At 41.1% G+C, this 20,332-nt stretch overlaps 1 protein-coding gene across 1 annotated transcript; it reads right to left on the reverse strand.

Annotated features, from left to right (window-relative positions):
- Positions 1-2,427: 2,427 nt before the first annotated feature.
- stard10 (StAR-related lipid transfer (START) domain containing 10) lies at positions 2,428-19,102 on the reverse strand. Its single transcript, XM_035153466.2, has 6 exons — positions 18,417-19,102; positions 9,080-9,227; positions 8,808-8,911; positions 5,615-5,732; positions 4,773-4,825; positions 2,428-3,517 (listed from the first exon to the last, which is right to left on the reverse strand). Exons 1-6 carry the CDS (start codon positions 18,573-18,575, stop codon positions 3,311-3,313), a joined length of 789 nt encoding a protein of 262 aa, XP_035009357.1. The 5' UTR covers positions 18,576-19,102; the 3' UTR covers positions 2,428-3,310.
- Positions 19,103-20,332: the final 1,230 nt, after the last annotated feature.

The raw sequence follows: 20,332 nt of genomic DNA on the forward strand, positions 1-20,332 counted from the left end.
ACAAAAGCTGTACATATGATGTATATATACAGAACATGTACATATGTATCTATAATTTCCAATAGATAGGGAGGGACTGCAAACTTATATGTGTACTGACACTATATACTATTATACTTCTGTATTAAAAGAATTTTTAAAGCTCCCCGGGTAAATTTATTAGTCACTGATTATATAAAATCACAAAATCTCATGTTGTTGCACTCTTGATACTGGAGTATATGAGCTGAATGAGAAATTAATGGCTTCCTGTCCAGCCCATGAGCCCAGCAGAAGGTGTGAACAGCTATAATTTTGAGAACAATCTAGTCACCACTGTGACTATGAATATAAATCATTTCCTCTCTGTTGTGGTGGCAGTGATGTGGCACCTCTAAGCTGCTGATTTCTTAGTTGTAGGGTCCCATTGAAACCAGAAGAGGGCACTATTCACCCTCAGAGAGTCTGCGAGTTGGATATAAGGCAGAGCAGCCATAACCTCAGAGTAATACTGTAAATCATGATGCATCAGAAGAATAGAACATTTATGAACCACTTTCATCCCATTTGGGAGTTTACATGAACGAAAAAAAAACATATATGTGTGTGTCACATATGTGATTCAATGCTGCAGTCAGGGATCCTGTAACTAAATGGGGAGCCTGTATGAACAATACACTGTCTCTGTGACTTGGCAGTGCTGTTAGCCATTTTACTTCTGACCTAGAGTAAAGATCAGGAACTGGGCTGCAGAGATTAGTTTGGGGAAAGGAGCTGGAGGAAGGGAGTCAGAGCTAAAAGTAATTACAGGGAAGAAGAGGTATAGTTGAGAGAAGGGGGTTAAGGTGTAATTAAGGAGTAAAAGTTTTAAGAGAGGTCTATGGCAAAGCAAAGAAAACAAAAGGAGCAATAAATGAGCAAGGCAGAGACTGCTGAGGAGACAAAACTGAGACGGGGTGGAAACAAATGAGTATAGGAGTACAAATTGTTTAGATCGAGAGAAGGGAAAAGGAAGAGTGGAAAAGAGGAAGAGAGGAGATGGAGGGGAAGGGAAGAGAGCAATTAAGCACAGAGGAGGATGGGTCCTGGATGAGGAGCGGATGAAGAATGGATGTTGATGAAGAGATTGGAACAGGAAGAGGTAAAGGCAGAAGGCAGGTAGAGAAATCGAGGAAAGGATGAAGAGCAGATAATAAAGGGGCAAAAAGAGAGACGGGGGAGAACACAGAAGAAGGAGGGAGGGGGGAGGAAAGCGTGGAGGAGGTGGGGTGGTGATGAGTCATCACCAGGCTCTCAGCCCTGGTGGGCCGGGTTGCTGTGGGGGCGGCAGTGTGACACATATGCAGGAAACCCATACAGAGGGATGTTGGCTGTCATGTGGCGTACATGTCTCCTCCTGCTGCGGGGGCAGGTGGGAGACAATATAGGGATGCCACTGGGACACACACACACACTCACACACACACACTTGCACATAATGATGATGGCCGAGAGTGAAGCCTCATTAAGACTCTGAGGATGGATTGATGGTTATAGACAAAAGGCAAAGAAACAAACGGTCAATACAGCTGGAAGAAACCCCAGAGCCTGCGTACACCTCGTGCCTTTGTGCATCTCTCACATACACTTACCTGCATCATTCATTCTTTATTAGATGGTGCAAATGCAGGGGCGGAAGGGAAAAGGCAGAGAGGACAACATGGAAAAATCATTTCAAGCAATAACGTTAAATGTGCAGTGCTCCTCTTACTGAGGCAGACTGAAAGCTTCCTGGTCAGTTTTCCTCAGCTTCTCTGCATTCAATGTGTTTATTGCAGCTTTCAGTCAGAGTGTCTACCCACATTGCTGTTTCTGAGTGTGCGTGTCATGCAAGACCAATTAACTCATCACAGGAAAAGGGAAATTGTGGACGCTGTGCACATGCTGCGTTTACTATATATATGTTCTCTCACTCTATAAAGAAGAAGGGGAGGACACATTGCATTAGGTCACTTCCACTGTGAAATGCACAATCTCATCTCTGTGTCTCTCTCTTCGGTGCTGAGTCGATCCCAAACTTGCCATGCCAACAGATTGGGGGATGCTAATTCTGATAGAGGCCCCTGCATGCGCACATATAATGTGCACACACATATGCATGAGCGCATGGGCAACTTAAATCAAACAAACACACGTGCACACTTTCCAGAGAGTGAAAAACTATTCAATCAATAGGTTGCACGTCATAGTAGTTTTTCGCTATTCTGCAGTACGGATTTAAAATCAATGGTTTTGTACTGTACCTCACTATCCATGAATGTGTGTGTGAGTGAGAGATCGACCATTAATCAGGTAGATGAACCATCACACTTATTTTAGCATCAGCAACATCACAACCATGCAAACCTGCCGTCAGACAGACACACACGTGAAACACACACAAACAGAAAAAAATACTCAGACCAACACTGAAATTTGAAAACTTTCGTAGGAATCTGTATTTAATTTTTAAACTCTACATACATTCATACATCTCTCAAATAGGGGAGCAGACAGTACATGTGAGTGTAACATCTCTATATTTGTATGTGTGTGAATTTGTATGTGTGTGAATTTGTGTGTGTGTGTGTGTGTGTGTGTGTGTGTGTGTGTGTGTGTGTGTGTGTGTGTGTGTGTGTGTGTGTGTGTGTGTGTGTGTGTGAGAGAGATGGGAGTGTTGCAGGTTAGGGTTTGTTGTTCCAGCTGCCTTCTTCACACCTGCATATTTATCATGTGCTTACAAAATGTGACAGAGAAACATGAGTGCCAGGGAGACAACATGGGCATGTCTGAGAGATTAAATGTAGTTTCAATGAACAGTGTGTGTGTGTGTCCATTTGTCTATATAAGTATGTTCTTACTGTATACATCACCATTAGTGATCATCACCAGTGTTTTCCCAGGAGAAAAGTAGAATTTTGCAATCCATTGTTCATATTTTTGTTCACATCAGTGAATCTTAATGAAAATACTATACAGCATTTTTACTCTGATAATCTGCATAGGCCGTGATTAGAAAATGTTGATAGAGAAATCACATAAGTCTTGCAGCCCACTTTGAATGGGTGGGTGGATTTGTATATGTAAGTACATCTATGATGCATGACTGTATATGTGTGTGTTTATATATTATGTATGAAAGCATGGGATCAAGTAGGTGAAGTATGAGTTGGTCTGTGTGCATGAGTGCTTACATACATGTGACTGTCAGTATATCTGCGTATGCAAATATATGTATGTGTGTGTGTGTGTGTGTGTGTGTGTGTGTGTGTGTGTGTGTGTGTGTGTGTGTGTGCGTGTGTGTGTGTGTGCGTTAGTCGCTGTCTTCTCTCTCCTGAGTCTCAGCCAGTGAGCTTTCATCAATATTCTCCAGGCTCTCTGCATGCTGGATGCTGAGCTCAGAGAGTGGGATGCTGGGTAATGTAGTCTGCTCAGGGTAGAGCCAGGGCTTAAACCCAGGGTTGTGTTTCTGCTTCCACTCTGAATACTTCAAACAGGCTTTGTTGATCTTCTTCATTGCCTAGAGGGAATGACATTTTTTTAAATTTTATTAAAGATTTGCATTGATCCCTAATAAGTTCAACAGAGAAACAGAAAAATAAATAATGGATGAGGTGGATTGACCTATAAATTCAACATAGTTGAACTATACAGAAATAGTCGATAGGAGATGGATGGGTGACAGTCACAGGAGATAAAAAGGACAATTATATAATCATACAGTGATAAAATATCACATATAGAAAAAAGAATAAAGAGGAATATCAGGAGGGAAATATTGGGTGGGGACCTTGTGAGGAGCTACATGAACATACAGAGCCCTTTACACATTCCTCATAGCATCAAAGGTGCAGGAGCAATTATCTATTCATGAATTTTGTGAATGATAAAAAAAGACCTAGAAATAAAATTCCTCCAATATTTATTATATTCAAGTATAGACTCTATATCAATATGGATGACGCATCTCACTTCCTCAAACAATACAGAAATTAAGATAAATTAAGACAAATATCCCGTATAAGCATGCTGCCATTTTGTGCATTTGGACCAAAAGTCAGAACATTAGCAATCGGGGGATGGATCCGTGGTGTGGACATCCCTCGATACACACAGTCGACCAATCACAAGTCAGACTCAGCTGTGAATCATGACGTTTCAACTGGGTTTTTTTGGGGGCATCAAATAGCTAATCAAAACCAAACTTACTGCTTAAAAATGAACACTTGAAAAAACAGCAGTGTGATAAGAACTACCTATGACGAAAACAATCTTTAATCTAATTTATTTTAAGTCTACTTAGATTTCTTTGTCATTTCCACTGACATGGAGGAAGCAGGGTTTAAAAGGTACTGCAGCCAGCCACCAGGTGGTGATCAAGACGCTTTGGCTTCACTTTTGGTTAGCTGTCGTCCTAATATACAGTCTATGTATTGAAGTCATCAGCGTGGTTATGTTCAGTGGGATTTATACGTCTCACTGAGCTTCTATTTTTCACTCCATCGTAAAGGGATTTCTCCCAGGATGCCGTCTGCCTTTCTCAGGAGAGTCTTTGCCCTATTTAAAAAATGTACACACACAGGTTACAGCAAACAAATGCAATAACCTGTATGTGTGGAATGTGTGAGTGCATATTTAACATGCATTTAAGCTCTGCGTGTTTCTCCTTATGGCAGCCTCTGTGCTCTGTATAACCTCAACTCAGTGTCTGTGGATTAACACATCGACAAACACACAAAACGCTCAGAATCTGTGTCGATCTGCAAATTACTTACGCGAGGAGCAAGGTAGTCAGAAGACTTGTTGACAACCCACTTGGGTAATGAACCTGCAAAAAGAGACAGAGTGAGCAGAAGAAGAGAAAGAGAGAGAGGAATTGAGAGAGAATAGAAGACAGGAAGAGGGAAAAAAGGAAGAGGAGGATGGAGGAGATATAAAAGAGGGATTTAAAGGCTGCTTTACTGCACGTCATGTCATCCAGGATCAAAGTGAAGCTTTGAACAAACTTCACACTCAAACACACACAGAAACGCACAAGAATACACACACCTTACAAATGAGTGATTAAAGAAATATGCACAATTAGCACTCGCATGCAAAAGAATGACAGTGAAGAAGTGAATTGAAGGGAGAACAAGAGACATGGAGTAATGAATAGAAAATTCAGACCAAAAAGAAAGAAGGGAGAGAGAAGAGGAAGAGGGACAGATCGAGAGAGTCCTTCATATGGTCACTATGACAACTCATTTTGACATAAAGGCAGGGGAATGAATCATTCATTAGAAGTTTGAGCATGTGTCAAGCACCTGAATGTGTGTGTTTCAGTCTTTTTGTGATTTTAGTCTGAGTTTGTCCTTGTGTGCTGATTACTGTGTGTGCGCGCATGTCTATAGTTATAAGGGCCAAATCATTGTGAGGATATTTTGGCTGGTCTTCATAAATTCAAAGGGGTGTTTGAGGACTTGGTTTTGGGGTTAGGGTTAGAATTGGGTTTAGGTGAAGGGTTAGGGTTAGGCATTTACTGTAGGTGTGATCGTTAAGGTTAGGGTAAGGGGCTTGGGAATGCATTATGCCAATGAGAGAAAAGTGTGTATGTGTGTGTGTGTGTATTCGTTACCTCGTGGATCTATGTTGGCCATGTACGTAAGGGTACAGGTTTTGGGCCCCTGGCTCTGGATCATGTAGCCAGTCTGAATGGACACAGCTCGCACCATGTCCTTTTTCGGAGGGTATTTCTGTAGAGACAACACATATAATTCATCATCCTTGTGCATAGCATCTACCAGCAACCTGGTTATCTCTCAAACGTGTCTTTGAACGGAACAAAGAATGCTGGAAAATCTTAATTTCTGCATATTTTCCATTGCCAGCCAATTTTTCCTATTCAAGTTATTTATTGGCTTTCATACACTACAGCTAAAGTAATCCATCAGTGAATGCAAATAATACACACATTCAACCTCAAGCACAAATAATCCAAAATCCCTGCTGCATAACAATAGCCTTATTTTAATATCTGCTTTATGTAGCCTACACGATCTTCAGAACTTTGTCTTGAGCTCTTTGTGAACATTTATCAAATAACATATAAAGGGTGTGCAGAGTCGGCACTGGAATTCAAGGGTGCTTTTTGTGCTGTTTTTAAGCTGCCGGTCAAGCTGATTTTCTGCTTCACAATCATATTTCTAATGCAAATCCAGTCCACACTAAACCCTGTGAATTACTCAGCAGCAAAGGCCAGCGTTAGCCCACTATTCCCAGCAGCCGGCTCATTTCACTACATATCTAAGAATATTATTTATGATTGTAAAGTGCAGTACTGGTTAGCCTGTGCTAATTGGGACAGGAACAAATCCCACAGAGCAGCAGTCAGCTAACGACCTGTTATCAGAGGAGAACATCAGATAACTGCTTTATCTTTTCCTGCTATTTGACTCACAGCTGAGGTACCTACACTTCTTAACCAATAGGTTCCATTGTAGGAATTTCTCCTGACAGTTTTTGTAAAATCTTTAGCAGCTTAGTATTTTACTTGGCTGAGCTAAAGCAGAGGATTTGTTTGTAGGCATGACTGAGGGGAAAGTTGAAGTATTAGTCATGCTAGCATGCTCAGAATGACAATGCTAGCATAAAGATGTTTTGCAGGTACATGTAATGTTTATGCTGTTTACCATAGTTTAGCAGGCGCACATGCTAAGATGCTCACAATGACACTGCTAGCGTGATTTTAAGTTTAGCAGGAATGATATTTAACCTGTCGATTAGCGTGTTAGCATGCTGACTAAATCGTATGTTTACCATGTTCACCATAGTTAAGCATGTTAGCATGCATTTGGCAGGTATTTTGGCCATAGACCAAAGTATTTGATCATACAAAAATTACTTAAATTTAGACTTGATTTTGTCTCTAGAGGGACTTTGAAGTTCACCAAAGTCAACAGGCCTCTGCTGACCATAATTGGCTATACAAAATGTAATTATCCACCCAGTAGTTGTTGTAATACTTCCAGAATGGAACAAAGTGGTGGACCAGTGGTGGAATTGCATCTCTGCAGCCATGCTGTCACTGTGGCTTAAAGAAAAGTACTCAGCAGATCAGCTGATAGAGCAGTGGTTAACTGTAGCACTTACATAAACATATAAGCCCCCCATGCAAGAATTAATTAGACTATAACAATATGCCCATTGTCCAATGGGAGCTTTTGCAGTGGAGCAAACTAAAGGTACCAGATACAATGGCAGCTGGGTCATAAAGGTGCTTTTTCTAACCTGTCAAACATAAATAATCCTGGACAAGAGTTTATAGAATGTAAAGTCAGATACAGGACAAGTGGGCTGACTCCTGGCAGTGGATGCACAAACTCAACACTCCACTGAGTATCCCCTTAAGCTGCGCTTCACAAGTCAAGCTCTCAGATACGACTGACTATCAAGAGTGACCTTGGATAATCACACACAGTCATGCACACTCGTATGGAACACACAACCCCACTTACACACACGCACACGCACACACACACACACACGCACACACACACACTCTATTAGGTTTGTAACCACTTATTGATGCAGGAATGCGGAAGGCGAGACGGAAGTCAACAGCCAACAGTCACATGAGAGGTCTTATCCTTCTGTAAACACGATAATAGTGAAGGAAAATGGGATTGAGGAACAGAGACGGAAAAGGAGGAAAAAAAGACTGTGAAAGGAAAACCAAGAAAGACAGAGCAGAAAAAGAAAACAAGACATGCAAAAAGAGGAGAGATAGAAGACGGGGGGACAGAGCGAGAGAGGAAGAGCTAAAACGGTCTTAGAAAATCAATCGGCAATTACTCAATAATTTATTTATCATATAAGTTCGACAGTGTCAGACTTCTCAGTCATGAGGACTTGCAGTTTTACTTTGTCTTAGTGATAGTGAATTGAATACCCATTGGTTGTAGAAAACAAGCTGTTCCCAACACTGTGAAATGCATTTTCACTGTTTTATGACATTGTCAAGACCAGACAATCAATTGATCTGCAGATGAATCAATAGTGGAGATAATCACTTGTTGTACAGTAGCCCTAGAGAGAGGTGATGAGTACAAGATTATAAAAATGGATTATGCTTGTCCTCCTCTTCTACTTGGACAAAAAACACAGAGATGGAGCCAAACTAAATGCAGGATTTCAGGCCTGATTCAAAATTAAAGTCACTCACATAGTCGCAGTGTTCTCTAATCAGTCTGTTTTCTCTTACTGACCTTTGTTAGTGAAATTACTCAAGTTCTTAAAGAGCATGAATGTAAGCTGAACTAAAAATGCACCTATATTCAACTGAATTACATAAAATTATCAAACACTTAAGGTAAAGCATTGCCAGCCACAGTACATCTATCATTTGCCGAGGTAAATGAATCAAATGCAGGAGGTACATTAACACTCTGGGAAGGGGCCAAATTGTCTCTCCAGTTCCTGCCTGGATGCACTGGTTCCAGATGAGTAGACGGTTAAATGGCTAACGCACACAGTTTTGTTTTGCTACCTTTCCAAAGTGCAGCACATTGCAAAACCACGCCCTTAAGATAAACTGGATAAAAGTTCATGTCTGTTTACCCAATGTGATCCAGGAACTAAAGGGACTTTCTTTAAAAAGTTGCATGTTTGTGTGAATTATTATTATGTTTTTACATTTTCACCTTTTCTTCAAGGAATGATTTGTGGATCTTTTGGCCCTTGGTGTAGGTATGCACTATGTGTGTGTGTGTGTGTGTGTGTGTGTGTGTGTGTGTGTGTGTGTGTGTGTGTGTGTGTGTGTGTATACTCACAGCATGTTTGACGGAGTAGTTCATGATGATATAATCTTTCCCTATTGGCAGCCAGGAACGAAGTGTGATGACATCACGGTTCTGGAGAGGTTTTGGACACTTCCCTGTAAATTAAAAAGATAAATCTGGTGAACTCAACATTGTAGATCAATATGCACTTGTGTGTATCTGCTGCCCTTCACAGGCCCCAATGAAATTAGTGACAAACAAGTGCAGAGGCCTGATGTGAAAAGTATGTGCAGCATATGTTTACACGTGAGTGTACCACCTACATGAATAGTAACCGACATCCGCATTGGCGGTGAGTTTCCCGATGTCGAAAGTCTCTATGACGTTTGTGTCCCATTTCCGTCTATATTCGATGTCATGGAGCACGTCGTACATGGTCTCAGCTGACACGTCCTTGCACACCATCCGACACTGAGAGACAGAAAAAGATGTGGTTTTAGTCAGGCAATAAAGAAGAAACTACAAAGAGCTAACACAGCTGAATTGACTTGCCTATTTTGCTGAATATATACTTACAATATAACCAATGCAGGCTATGCAGCAGGAAAATCCATTCAATTTTAATGAAGCTGCATGCCTTTAGTTCATAGTAAAGTACTGTGCCAGTGTTGAGAACTACAGAGTTTGCTGCTATTCATGCTGACCAAGGTAAGAGCGAACAAAAAAAAACCCAGCACAAACTCAACATCCATGCTTGATCTGATATGCAAACACAAATAAATGTATTTAGAGGAAGTATGTAAATATAAGTGTGGTAGGATCCTGCACATACTCAGGATAGGCCAGATAAGGCAAGTGATGTGTGAATGATTAGACATCAGATGGCTGGAGAGTGTCAGTGTCTGAGAGCAGAGAAAAGACAGAGTGTGTGTGTGTGTGTGTGTGTGTGCGTGTGTGTGTACGTGTGTGCGCATGAAAGAGGGAGAGAGAGGGAGAAGATGTTCCAGAGGCAGGCCATGGACCACAGATGAGTCATTACTAGACCTGAGCTCTCAAATGGAAAACAACACATTCAGAACAGGACAGAGACAAACACACATGCGCACACACACAATTATGGGAGTAAAGGGGAAGCTGAGGGTCTGGCTGCTCAAACAGCGATAGGTCCCCTGCTTTTTTGGACAAAGGGATTAGGATATGTAAAGTTTAAAATCAGAAATGAGACTGAACCATTTCCAGCTGCAACCCAGATTCAATGAAACATATCTAAAAATAATGTAGGTGGAAGTAGTCTGGCAACCATTTTGGGTCAAAAAGTCTACTTAAAGAAAGCTTAAAGTAAAGTATAGTGATATATTTTAACTCTCGGTGGATTTAGCTGTTTATATCCATATGTGTTGATATGGAACTAGTCTTGTGTAGGTTTCTCACACAGCTTGTTAATGATACCATGGGGACTCATGGCTATGCCAGGGTTGGAGTAGATGGCAGTTTACATACAGGCCATGTAAAGAGTGGTCCGCGGTCTGCAGCCCTAGAGTCAAGTTGTTACTACAGTTACAATTATCAGGGGGTTTTAATAATAACAGGAGTCTTAATAATAACAACAAGGTGGAAGAGGAGGGAGAGTCACAGAGAGATAAAGACATGATAGGACAAAGCTATGGAGATTTAGAAACACAAACACTAAGAGCAAGTGAGCGGCTAGAGGATCGGCCGGAAAACAGAGTAGGAGAAGAAGAGTAAATGAGAAAGAAATGGATGGAGCTCGTCTGTCCCAGATGGATTTTAACTCCCATCACAAATCAGTTCAGAAGGTTTAAAGCTCCGCCTGTACCATCATGTTTCCTGTGTTCCCCGTGGGCTTAATTTGAGAAGATGATCACCATCTTCACACTACACTAGGTTTTACAGCTGTTTAAACAGGAGGTCTTCTCTCATCCATACCAAAAGCTTGTAAAATATCATGTGCTGCACATTTGGAGAAACAGCACATGTGCACTTGCAATTTAAGGTGTTATCTGTAGAGCTCCTTCAGATATGAATCAGAACAACTTAAAGGAGACATATGCTCATATTCATGTCCATAATTTTAATTTGGGTTATTACTTGAAAAGCTTTACATGCTCTAATGTTCAGAAAACACACTTTCCTCAGACTGTCCATTGCTGCAGCTCCTGTCTCTTTGAGGCCCCCCTCCCTATAAAGCCCAGTCTGCTCTGATTGGCCAATTGCCTACTCTGTTGCTATTGGTCATCTGTTTCCAACGTGTGAAATGTCGACATCAGAAAAAGAGGTGTCACCCACGTAGAAGACACCGACGAGTATGTCAAGAGTTTGTGGTGATAAGAGCTGACGTCGGTGTCGGGGTGCTTTAAATAAAATTACACGATCAACGCAGCAGCGTTAATACGTCACTTCCTGTCTCTGTCTGCCCAGCTGCTTCACCTCTAGCCTGAAAAGTGCAGAGGATTTGTTGCTGTTGTGAACCCGTCTGTGCAGAAAATCAGAGGACGTCATGTCTGAAAACTGCTTCTGTCCCTCTTCACACAAACTGATGATCACATGTATTGAGTTATTAATAGATGGTTGGATCATGAATCTGTTTAAATATGTGTCTCGTAAACTCTCAAGCGAATCAAACAAACACAAAGTAAACTTCAAGTCTTGTACGTGTCCTTATACCTTGTTATAGTGATGGTGTTTGTTGTTAACGTGTAAAGTGAGCGTAGGTCAGCAGGGGAGTGAGGAGTTGGGGAATGATGTCATACTAAAAGGGAAGAAAGCGCAACTGTGACAATGGAGAACTCACAAAAAGTCCCCATTTCAGAAAAGGCTTTCAGGCAAAGACCCAATTTAAGTTAATTGTTCTGGGACCAGAAATCATTAGAATTCTCAGTTGACCCATTTTCATTCCACTTGTTCAAGAAATGTAAAAACAAACAAACAAAAATGTTCTCATATTTTGAGTTTTCTTGCAGGTGGCATTCATCATATTCATGCAGGTTATTTACACACATTTTTGTATGAATTCACTGTACGAATAAATGCAAGACAAATTTAGGATAAGAAAACAAACATGCTACATGGCACCCAATGTTACTAGGTGCATTATAGCTATATGTGCACTCACTGCTGAGCCCCTGTTGTTTAAATCAACTTTATTTATAGGGTCCTAAGACACAGACAGAGACTCACAGGGCTTCACCACAGCCAAGACGTCCCAACACAAAAACCCTCAGAGAGAACGAGTAGATGTGATTCAGGGAACAGGAAAATACAGATTCAATGCATATGACAAAACAACAGAATAAGATCATTTAAATGTCTGGATGTGGCCCAGGGCATCACCTCATTAATATATTAATCCAGGAAATCACTGGATCTTATTAATGGTTCTACTTAAGAGGTAGAATGACTCATGATTTTGCTCTCAGACATTGATTCATACTATGGAGAGAAATCTAAAAATGTGCATTAGATTCCAGTAATTCATACTCAGAGATGAGATGGCTCAGTCACATGAGCAGCCGAGAGTGAGGTGTGAAAGTATAATGCTCCAAATATCCGGGTAAGCAGAAGGTCACAAAGGCCAAATAAAGCCAAATGCTACAGTAAATACACAGTGGCCATGTACACACCTGGTATTAACATGTGGTTTTTGTTATCCAATTACAAGTGGACAGCTCTGAGTGGGTGTGTTCACACCTGGCATTAAAATCTGGCCCCACATGCATCTCGTGATCGGATCTCACGTCCCTGCTCTATATGCACAAAAATATATTTAACTTGTTGCAAAAGCGTCACAGAGCTTAATCATTCACAAATACTTTCAGACTCACAGTCGGAGTTTAGAGGTTTTAAATGAAACTAGTCTGCAAGTCTTTCTCTCACAGTCCAAAGACCTGCAGATTGGGATTAGGTGCATTGGAGACTCTAAATTGACCGTAGGTGTGAATGGTTGAAGCATATGACCTGGTTTAGCATAGGCTAATGGATGGATAGTTTCTGCTGTTGTACTGGACTGAATGATATATCAACTTAAACCTCATTAATTAATGTGTAAAATGTAATACACAAATATTTATTTCTGAAGATGTTAATATAATCTGATTATTATGATCTCTGTAAAGGTATATTGATATTGTATTAGGCAGTCTGGATTAGACTGTACAGGTGTGTCTATATATAGCTGTATTTAAGTGGCCACGGGGGTGTATAAAGCCTACAATATGAAAACTACAACATACATTTTAATACATGAATAATACTCCAATAATATATCATCTAATATTATAACACCTTCAGCAGAATTACTTCTTTTTCGTGTATTTTACTATTAATACTTTCATCAGCCATTTTTAGATTGTCATTTTGATTGCAGGGCTACTAGTAATAATATATTTTTATATTATGGTATAACAACTTTATTTTAGTAAAGAATGCAAAGTTTCTAGCACTGCGAGTAAGATAACAGAGCATGGGAAGTCCGGCGGAAAAATCAGTGTGTCAGAGACAAGCTCATTTACTGTTCAAATGTGAAATTGTTGAGTCATCCGATGCGGAGCTGACACAGCAAATGCAATGACAATCTATTAAAGGGATAGTTCACCCAAAATAAAAAATGCACTCATTATCTACTGTGATCCATGCGGGTACGCGGATCCGGAAGGAGGATAACAGAGGACATTTAGGCTAAACACATGTAATGACCTAGTTTCGGGTAAAAGTTGGGCTGACTGACACTTGGATGTCACCACAGGAGCAGTATGGAGGCATTTTCTGGGATTTTTCCAGTTGGTTTTTACGTTTGAAGAATTGGTCACCATTTACTTCAATTGTATTGGATTTGGCTGCCACACTGTTTACCCCTGAAACTCCAAAAGTGTTTTGTTGACTCAAACACTTCACCCAACCCTCCATCGGCACAGTCGTGAGTACATAATGAGTGAATTTTCGTTTCTGGGTGAACTACGCCTTTTAAGTCAGAAATGATTGCGTGAGTGTGAGAGGTAGAGAACGGAACAGGGGGAAACGCTGCAGGTTGACATTACAGATAACAAGCAGAGAATGCATGATGAATCCTGCAGGCAGGACTGAAGGAGACACGGTTCTTTCTGTGAAATTACAGGCTTGTTTCTGAATCTTCAACATGGACCCACCACATTGAAACAAAAACACATCAAGTTTTCACTATGAGTTCTTCTGAAAGAGATAATCAGTATTCATAAGGTTGGAAATCTGTGAGAGAACACTGGATGCATTGTATCCACAGACAAACAGAAACAGTGCAGTGGAAAGAGAAAGAAAGGAAAACAAATGTGAAAGGTGAAAGAGGAGAAGTGAAGGTAGCAAAAGACGTCCAGGACAGAATGAAGCCTGCTCAATATATGTGTGGCTAATTCGTTTATGCCCTAATTCAGTAAACTAAACAGATGACGGAAGGAGAGAGGCGGGTGAAAGAGAGTTTCTAAAAGTCAGATATGGAGGGAGACAAAATGCAGGTACACAAACAGAGTGTTTGTGAAGTTGTTTCTCCGAGCGTGTATTCACTGTGCTGGCTGCCCACTCAGGGAGAAGCCAACGACCTGTGACCCCTGCACATCCCACCTACTCCACCCGCCTCATTCCATGTCTCGCCCACTCTTGTTCTCTACCCGCGATTCTCTTCCCTCCATCCCTTTCTCCCTCTTACCTGTCAACTCTCATCATTTGCTCCCCCAGGTGCTCATACATGATTGTGGGAGACAAAAAAATAAATAAAGAGGGGTGAGTGTGTGTGATTCGGAGCCAGGCATCCCTCTGTGTCAGCGTGGGAACGGGCAAACCCAGGAGTGTTCGTTCGATGTGTGTGTGTGTGTGTGTGTGGCAGCCATCTGAAAGTTTGTCAAACAAAACCACCTACACACTAGCACACATATATATACACACACATTGTGTGTGTGGAGTCATCTGCTGACAATAAATGCTTAATACATAATAGATATTATTATCATCATCATCATCATGTTGATATTAATGATAATAACCATTATTATTATCATTGACATTGTTGTTGTTATAATTGATGATGATGATGATGATGACAAATATTCTCATTGTCGCCATCAACATCATCATCACAGTCATTATCGCCATTGTAGTTGTCATTATTATTAGCATTATTATTATTAGCATTATTATTATTAGCATTATTAATATCATTGATGATGATGATGATGATGATGATGATGATGATGATGATGATGATGATGGTTAGTGTGTGTGATTACCACAGTGATTACACTGTGATATAAAAGCCATTATTGGTGAATATGGCTGTGGAGATGATTACGATGATAATGAGGCTGATGATAATTAGACCACTAATGATAATGACGATTGCCAGGCTGTTCTCTCTCATGCTCTGATTTGGATATAGTGCACTGTTGTTGTTGTTTAGTTTTTTCCTATACCGCCATTAATGCTATATAGGAAAAGAGAAAGTGTGGCAGCAAGAAAGGCTGTGGAAAAAGCATTGTCAGTCTTTTAATAGAGAAAATGAGTGGTGCATCAAGCTACTGCAACTGTCATGTTTACATAAAGATAGAGTGCCAGTTACATTATAGCTCTTTGTCCCGCCCAGATGCCAAATGTGTGTGTGTGTGTGCACTCTCTACTTTAATGTTTGCAGAAGCTGTGGTGAGGAAACACACCTGTCCTGTATGAAAAAGCATGAATAGGCAGAACAGTGCCCTCTGCAAGCACGCACACACACAAACACATGCGCACTCTCTTTATTACACACCTCTCCTTGAGCACACACAGGACATAGCCTGAGGAATCGCAAGGCAAATGAAGGCTGATTTACACAAATCTGATAAGCAACGCATACACACAAAAAGAACCTGCCTCACATGTATAAAGACGGGGGGCTGAGAAAATCCCTCTGCTGTTGCGGACCCTGGACAGAAAGATAACACCCCTATGCACACAGACGCACGCCCAATGCACGCACACACACATATGCACACAACTTTATTTTACAAAGTAAACACCTGGTGGCTCACTCACGCGCCTCAGATCCGGATACACCAGCAGGAAAGCACACACACAGACACATTGACACAGAGAAGAAAGTGTCCAGTTTCTGTCTCTAAATATGGGAGGGAGGCATGTGTTTCCCAGACTAACTGAAAGTAATCACATTCTCAGGTTTGCTCAGATCAGTAAACCTTCCCAAAAACCTGTCAGCTGTGAGGCCAAATCCGTCTCCCACGTGAAGCTGACAACACGACAAGAGAGTTTGAGCCACTAGACGCACTCAATTGTCAGTTTGGGTCCCAGCCGACAGCTGAAGCTAAGTGGAGAGTGTCGTGCGTGCTGTCATAGTGAACTGCAACTGAAACTGTGATATAGCTGTGTCTTTTGTATTTATTCTTTTGACTTTTAACAGTTTCCACCTGAGCCAAAACATGAATTACCTTTAAATAATTGATTTTGTTTGATCATTTTAATTAGTTTCTTGTACACAGTTAAAACAAGGATGTTTGTTGTATTCAACTTGTTATTTTAACATGTGCAAACAACCAGAGAAGTGTGCTGTGAAGAGCTCAACTGAATAATTGTTTTTCATCTGGGCCTCTGTCCCAGAACACCATCTAAAAAAGTAATACTAAGGACCGTGGTCAAATATTATGTGTTAGGTGATAAGCAGCCGTTTTTTCAATGGCTTAAAGTGGCACTTCTGTGCTAATGACGCCTCCGCATCAACTCCCAAGACAAATATTCACAGTGGCCACCAACTGCTATGTCTGCTATTTGCATAGATAATTAAGTTCTTTAACATGTCATTCACATTATTATTTTTCTCTTACCTGAACTAGTGCACCTTAGTTACCATGGCCCAAAATAGCATCTTTAAACTGCAAATTGTGTCTCTAAAATCAAAGATATTAAACAGAGCTGAACCCATTGATTAGTTTTCTGCCTATTGATCAGCTAATTCTCCCGCGCAGTTCCATTGTCCATTGTACTATCTCTGGTTGTACTTTTGTGCTCTGCCCTATGTGTTGAATGGACAGCAAATCTAATTCTGCAGTTGTTGACATAGTGTATGCTCCACTACCCACAATGACATGCTAATGGCTGCAGATCATAGTTTCACTGGCGGAGGTTTATGACGTGTCCCTGGAGAATGAAACCCGCCTCCTGCGGCTGACTCCTGCTCTCACTGCAGGTAATTTCTTATATTGAGTATCAGGCAGTAATTCACAACCCGATCACTACACACATTTCTATCAGTGAGTCTAACACAGGATGTAGTCTACAGTTGCACTGGTACCATTAGATTGGGACCAATTCATTCCACCCCATTTGCTCTAGTGTTTACATAGTGACGACATACAGTACAGACAGCACACTATCACTGTGTTACTGTGGAATCTGGTTTTAGCGGTTGGGAGAAGCCTTCGGCAGCTACAATGGTGCGATGCAGCAAGAGCAGTGGTTCAAGCACTTCAGCAGTTTGGATCATATGGGAATTTAGAAAGAGTTCTTCTCTGCCAATTTGATTATACAGCAGAGTTTTATCTCTCCCCTTTCCCTGTGTGCTTGTGCAGACCTTCACACAAACCTCAATATTTTCCCTATGAATATTTGTAACAGATCTCAATAGAAATGCACTAGATTAAGTAGGGCTGGGGGATAATACAATCTCAATAATCATCGCAATACAATTTCCATTAATAGCAATATAACAAAAGTTTAATATATATATTGTTATAATGCTTATACAAGCACAGTCAGAAACAGAGGCGGATCTTGGATTTTTCTGAAATCAGGGACCATAAAGGGGCCCCAATTTAAACAAAGGGGCCAATTATGAGTCCAAAACCCATGCACCTCCTGACTCAGTGATGCACAATCCTGGTTTATTGTTAGCTCTGTAGCATTCATCATTGTATATATTTTTTTAATTATTCCTTGTTCAAACACATTGTGGAATATTATAAAGAAATCTTAATATATCAACATATTAATTGTTAGTAAGTGTTAGTAAGTTTATTTTAACTAAAAACTACTGATAGGAGAGAGGCACTTCAGGGGCCAATCAGATTTTCCCACTTGGCCCCGCCCCTGGTGGGGAGGTATATCACACATCTGATCTGCCTCAGAATTTTTGCTGTTTGTCATTCTTAGTTCTTAAAGAGTTTAAAAACAGCAAAAGTCAATCTTTAAACTTTAAAGAAATACTAACGTGATATTTATGATACATGTCACATTATTATGATAATCGATAGTGATATCTGTATAAAAGAAAATAACAATAAATGAATGACAAAATGCATGAAAGCATGAAAAGTAGGGACATTGCTAGACACAAAATATTGCTTATCCATATGGGTAATTATCAGGGTAACTTATTTATCGTGATAACTATCATTATATCGTGATCACGATCATATCCCTAATCATCACGTGACATCATTTATCATGATAATTATGGATATCGCCCGATATGTAAAATGTTTATCTTGACAAACTTTTTGTCCATATCATCCATCTCTAATATTGAGTATACAAAGTTTGAATTCTTTTTTAAATACGAACTTGCTAAATATCCCCCCTGGATTCACAGTAGGACATGTTTCATACCCGTGGACTTTAAAGTGGTCTCACCTTAATTTGGTGGACGGAGTTCCCTTCCTCCAGACCCTGGGTCCACACAGTGATGCTTCCCTTGCTGCAGCCCAATCTCCAGCGCTCCTCGCACAGGCACTCGGCCTTGAAGCTGGCGAACGCCCCGTCGTCCGGGATGGTCACGGTGTGTCCAGACATGGCTCGTTTACCGGGAGACGGAGAGGAGACTCCTGGTGGGGGCCCGGCTGGAGACACGGAAGCAAAGTCGAGCCGATGGCCGGCCCCTCCTGTCCTGTCCGGTCCTCCTCTTCGGCTGGGAATAACTTGTCTAATTCAATTTCCTCCCTGTGAGCAGCGTTGGTGGGCTGTCTTGTGATGATCCGTGAGCGCGTGTGAGTGCGAGCGTGCGCGATCAGGGAGGTATTACCGCAATCCAGCCCCGCACGAGAACAACTGAACACCGGGAGGGAGCGGAGCCGCACACGGGGAAGAAGTGGTGGATTAAAAAGACCCCCCCCCAAAAAAAGACGAGTGATGAAATAAGTTGAGCAGTCCTCACTAACAGCCGCTCCTCTCACAAACCATATGTTCCTCTCTCTCTCTCTGCAGTCTTGTTATCATCTCCATCGCCGCGTCGCTCGCTGTGGCAGGTGGTGGAGGAGGAGGAGGAGGGGGAGATGCGGTGAGCAGTAAGAGGAGGAAGAGGGGGTGGAGGAGGAGGGGGAGGAGGAGGAGGAATCCGGCTGAGCAGACAGGAGAGACGCAGAGATGGAAACGCCCCCCTGTGCTGCCTCTACGTGCTCCTCGTAAAGCTCGCGTGTCTATAGCCTCAGGGACATTTTGTTCAGTTGAATTCTTTTGATTGGAAATGAGGCAAGCGGGTTTCACGACACGATACAATATGCGTTGATGCGATGCGATACCGTACCACATGCTACGATACGATACAATAAGTGCGAGCTACATGTTTGTGGCAAGTAATGCCCCGACCTTTCACACTTGTCATGCATTTGTCATTTATTTATCTCTATTTCTATTTCTTTACACAGATAAGAACCTATGAGTCTGAAATAAAGCTGAACTATATCAAATATAACTGTAACAATCATACAATATGATAGAATACGACACGATGCAATGCGATATGACACAGTATGATACGATTCAATATATGATACAATACAATACAATACAATACGATACCTGTCATGCTTTCAGGCAATCCTTTTTTAAAATTTATTTTGATACAAACCAATGAGTCTGAAGTAAAGCTGAACTATATAAACTATAACTATAACAATGATGCAATGCGATACAATACGATACGATACGATGCGATGCGATATGACACAATATGATACAATTTAATATGATATGATACAATACAATACCTCTCATGCTTTCAGGCATTTGTTATGTTTTTTTTATATGGATATGAACCTATGAGTCTGAAATAAAGCAAAACTATATAAACTATATATATGATACGATACAGTACAATGCAATTCGATACGTGTAAGCTACATGTTTGTGGCTAGCAATGCCCTCACCTTTCATGCTGTGATGAGGGATTTTTTTGTATAGTTTTATGTTTTAATTAACTGACTCAAAAACTGTGATCATACAACGGCCTTAACTGAAACAACACAAAGTGAAGGGGAGTGTGTGTCACTTGCTAGAACCAGTATGGTTTGTAACTCATGCAGTTTTCAGGACATCACAGCAACTGAGCTGTGTTTTCAAACATGCCTTTTTGGAGGACATGATATTCAGTGGCTAATACAGGATATTCCGCAGTTTCCTACAGGACTTGAACGTACCCCGCGCGACCCCAGCATGCAGACAAACCTGTCAGTAAAGTAGTTAGTTCACGGAGCAGCGGGGGCGCGCCTGGCTGCAGTTGGCTGACGTGTAGAGTCATTGGGAGTCCCCCCTCCCCTCTCTCTGTGTCATGC

The sequence above is a fragment of the Hippoglossus stenolepis genome, chromosome 4, assembly GCF_022539355.2.
Source record: "Hippoglossus stenolepis isolate QCI-W04-F060 chromosome 4, HSTE1.2, whole genome shotgun sequence".
In the NCBI taxonomy this organism is placed as follows: domain Eukaryota; kingdom Metazoa; phylum Chordata; class Actinopteri; order Pleuronectiformes; family Pleuronectidae; genus Hippoglossus; species Hippoglossus stenolepis.

Coding starts and splice junctions, on each gene's coding strand:
- stard10 (XM_035153466.2), bottom strand. CDS start 18,575: ATGTCTGGACACACCGTGACCATCCCGGACGACGGGGCGTTCGCCAGC. Junction 5,733..8,807: donor ACTACTCCGTCAAACATGCT/GTGAGTATACAC, acceptor TTGTCTCTACAG/AAATACCCTCCGAAAAAGGA. Junction 3,518..4,772: donor CTGACTACCTTGCTCCTCGC/GTAAGTAATTTG, acceptor CATTCCCTCTAG/GCAATGAAGAAGATCAACAA.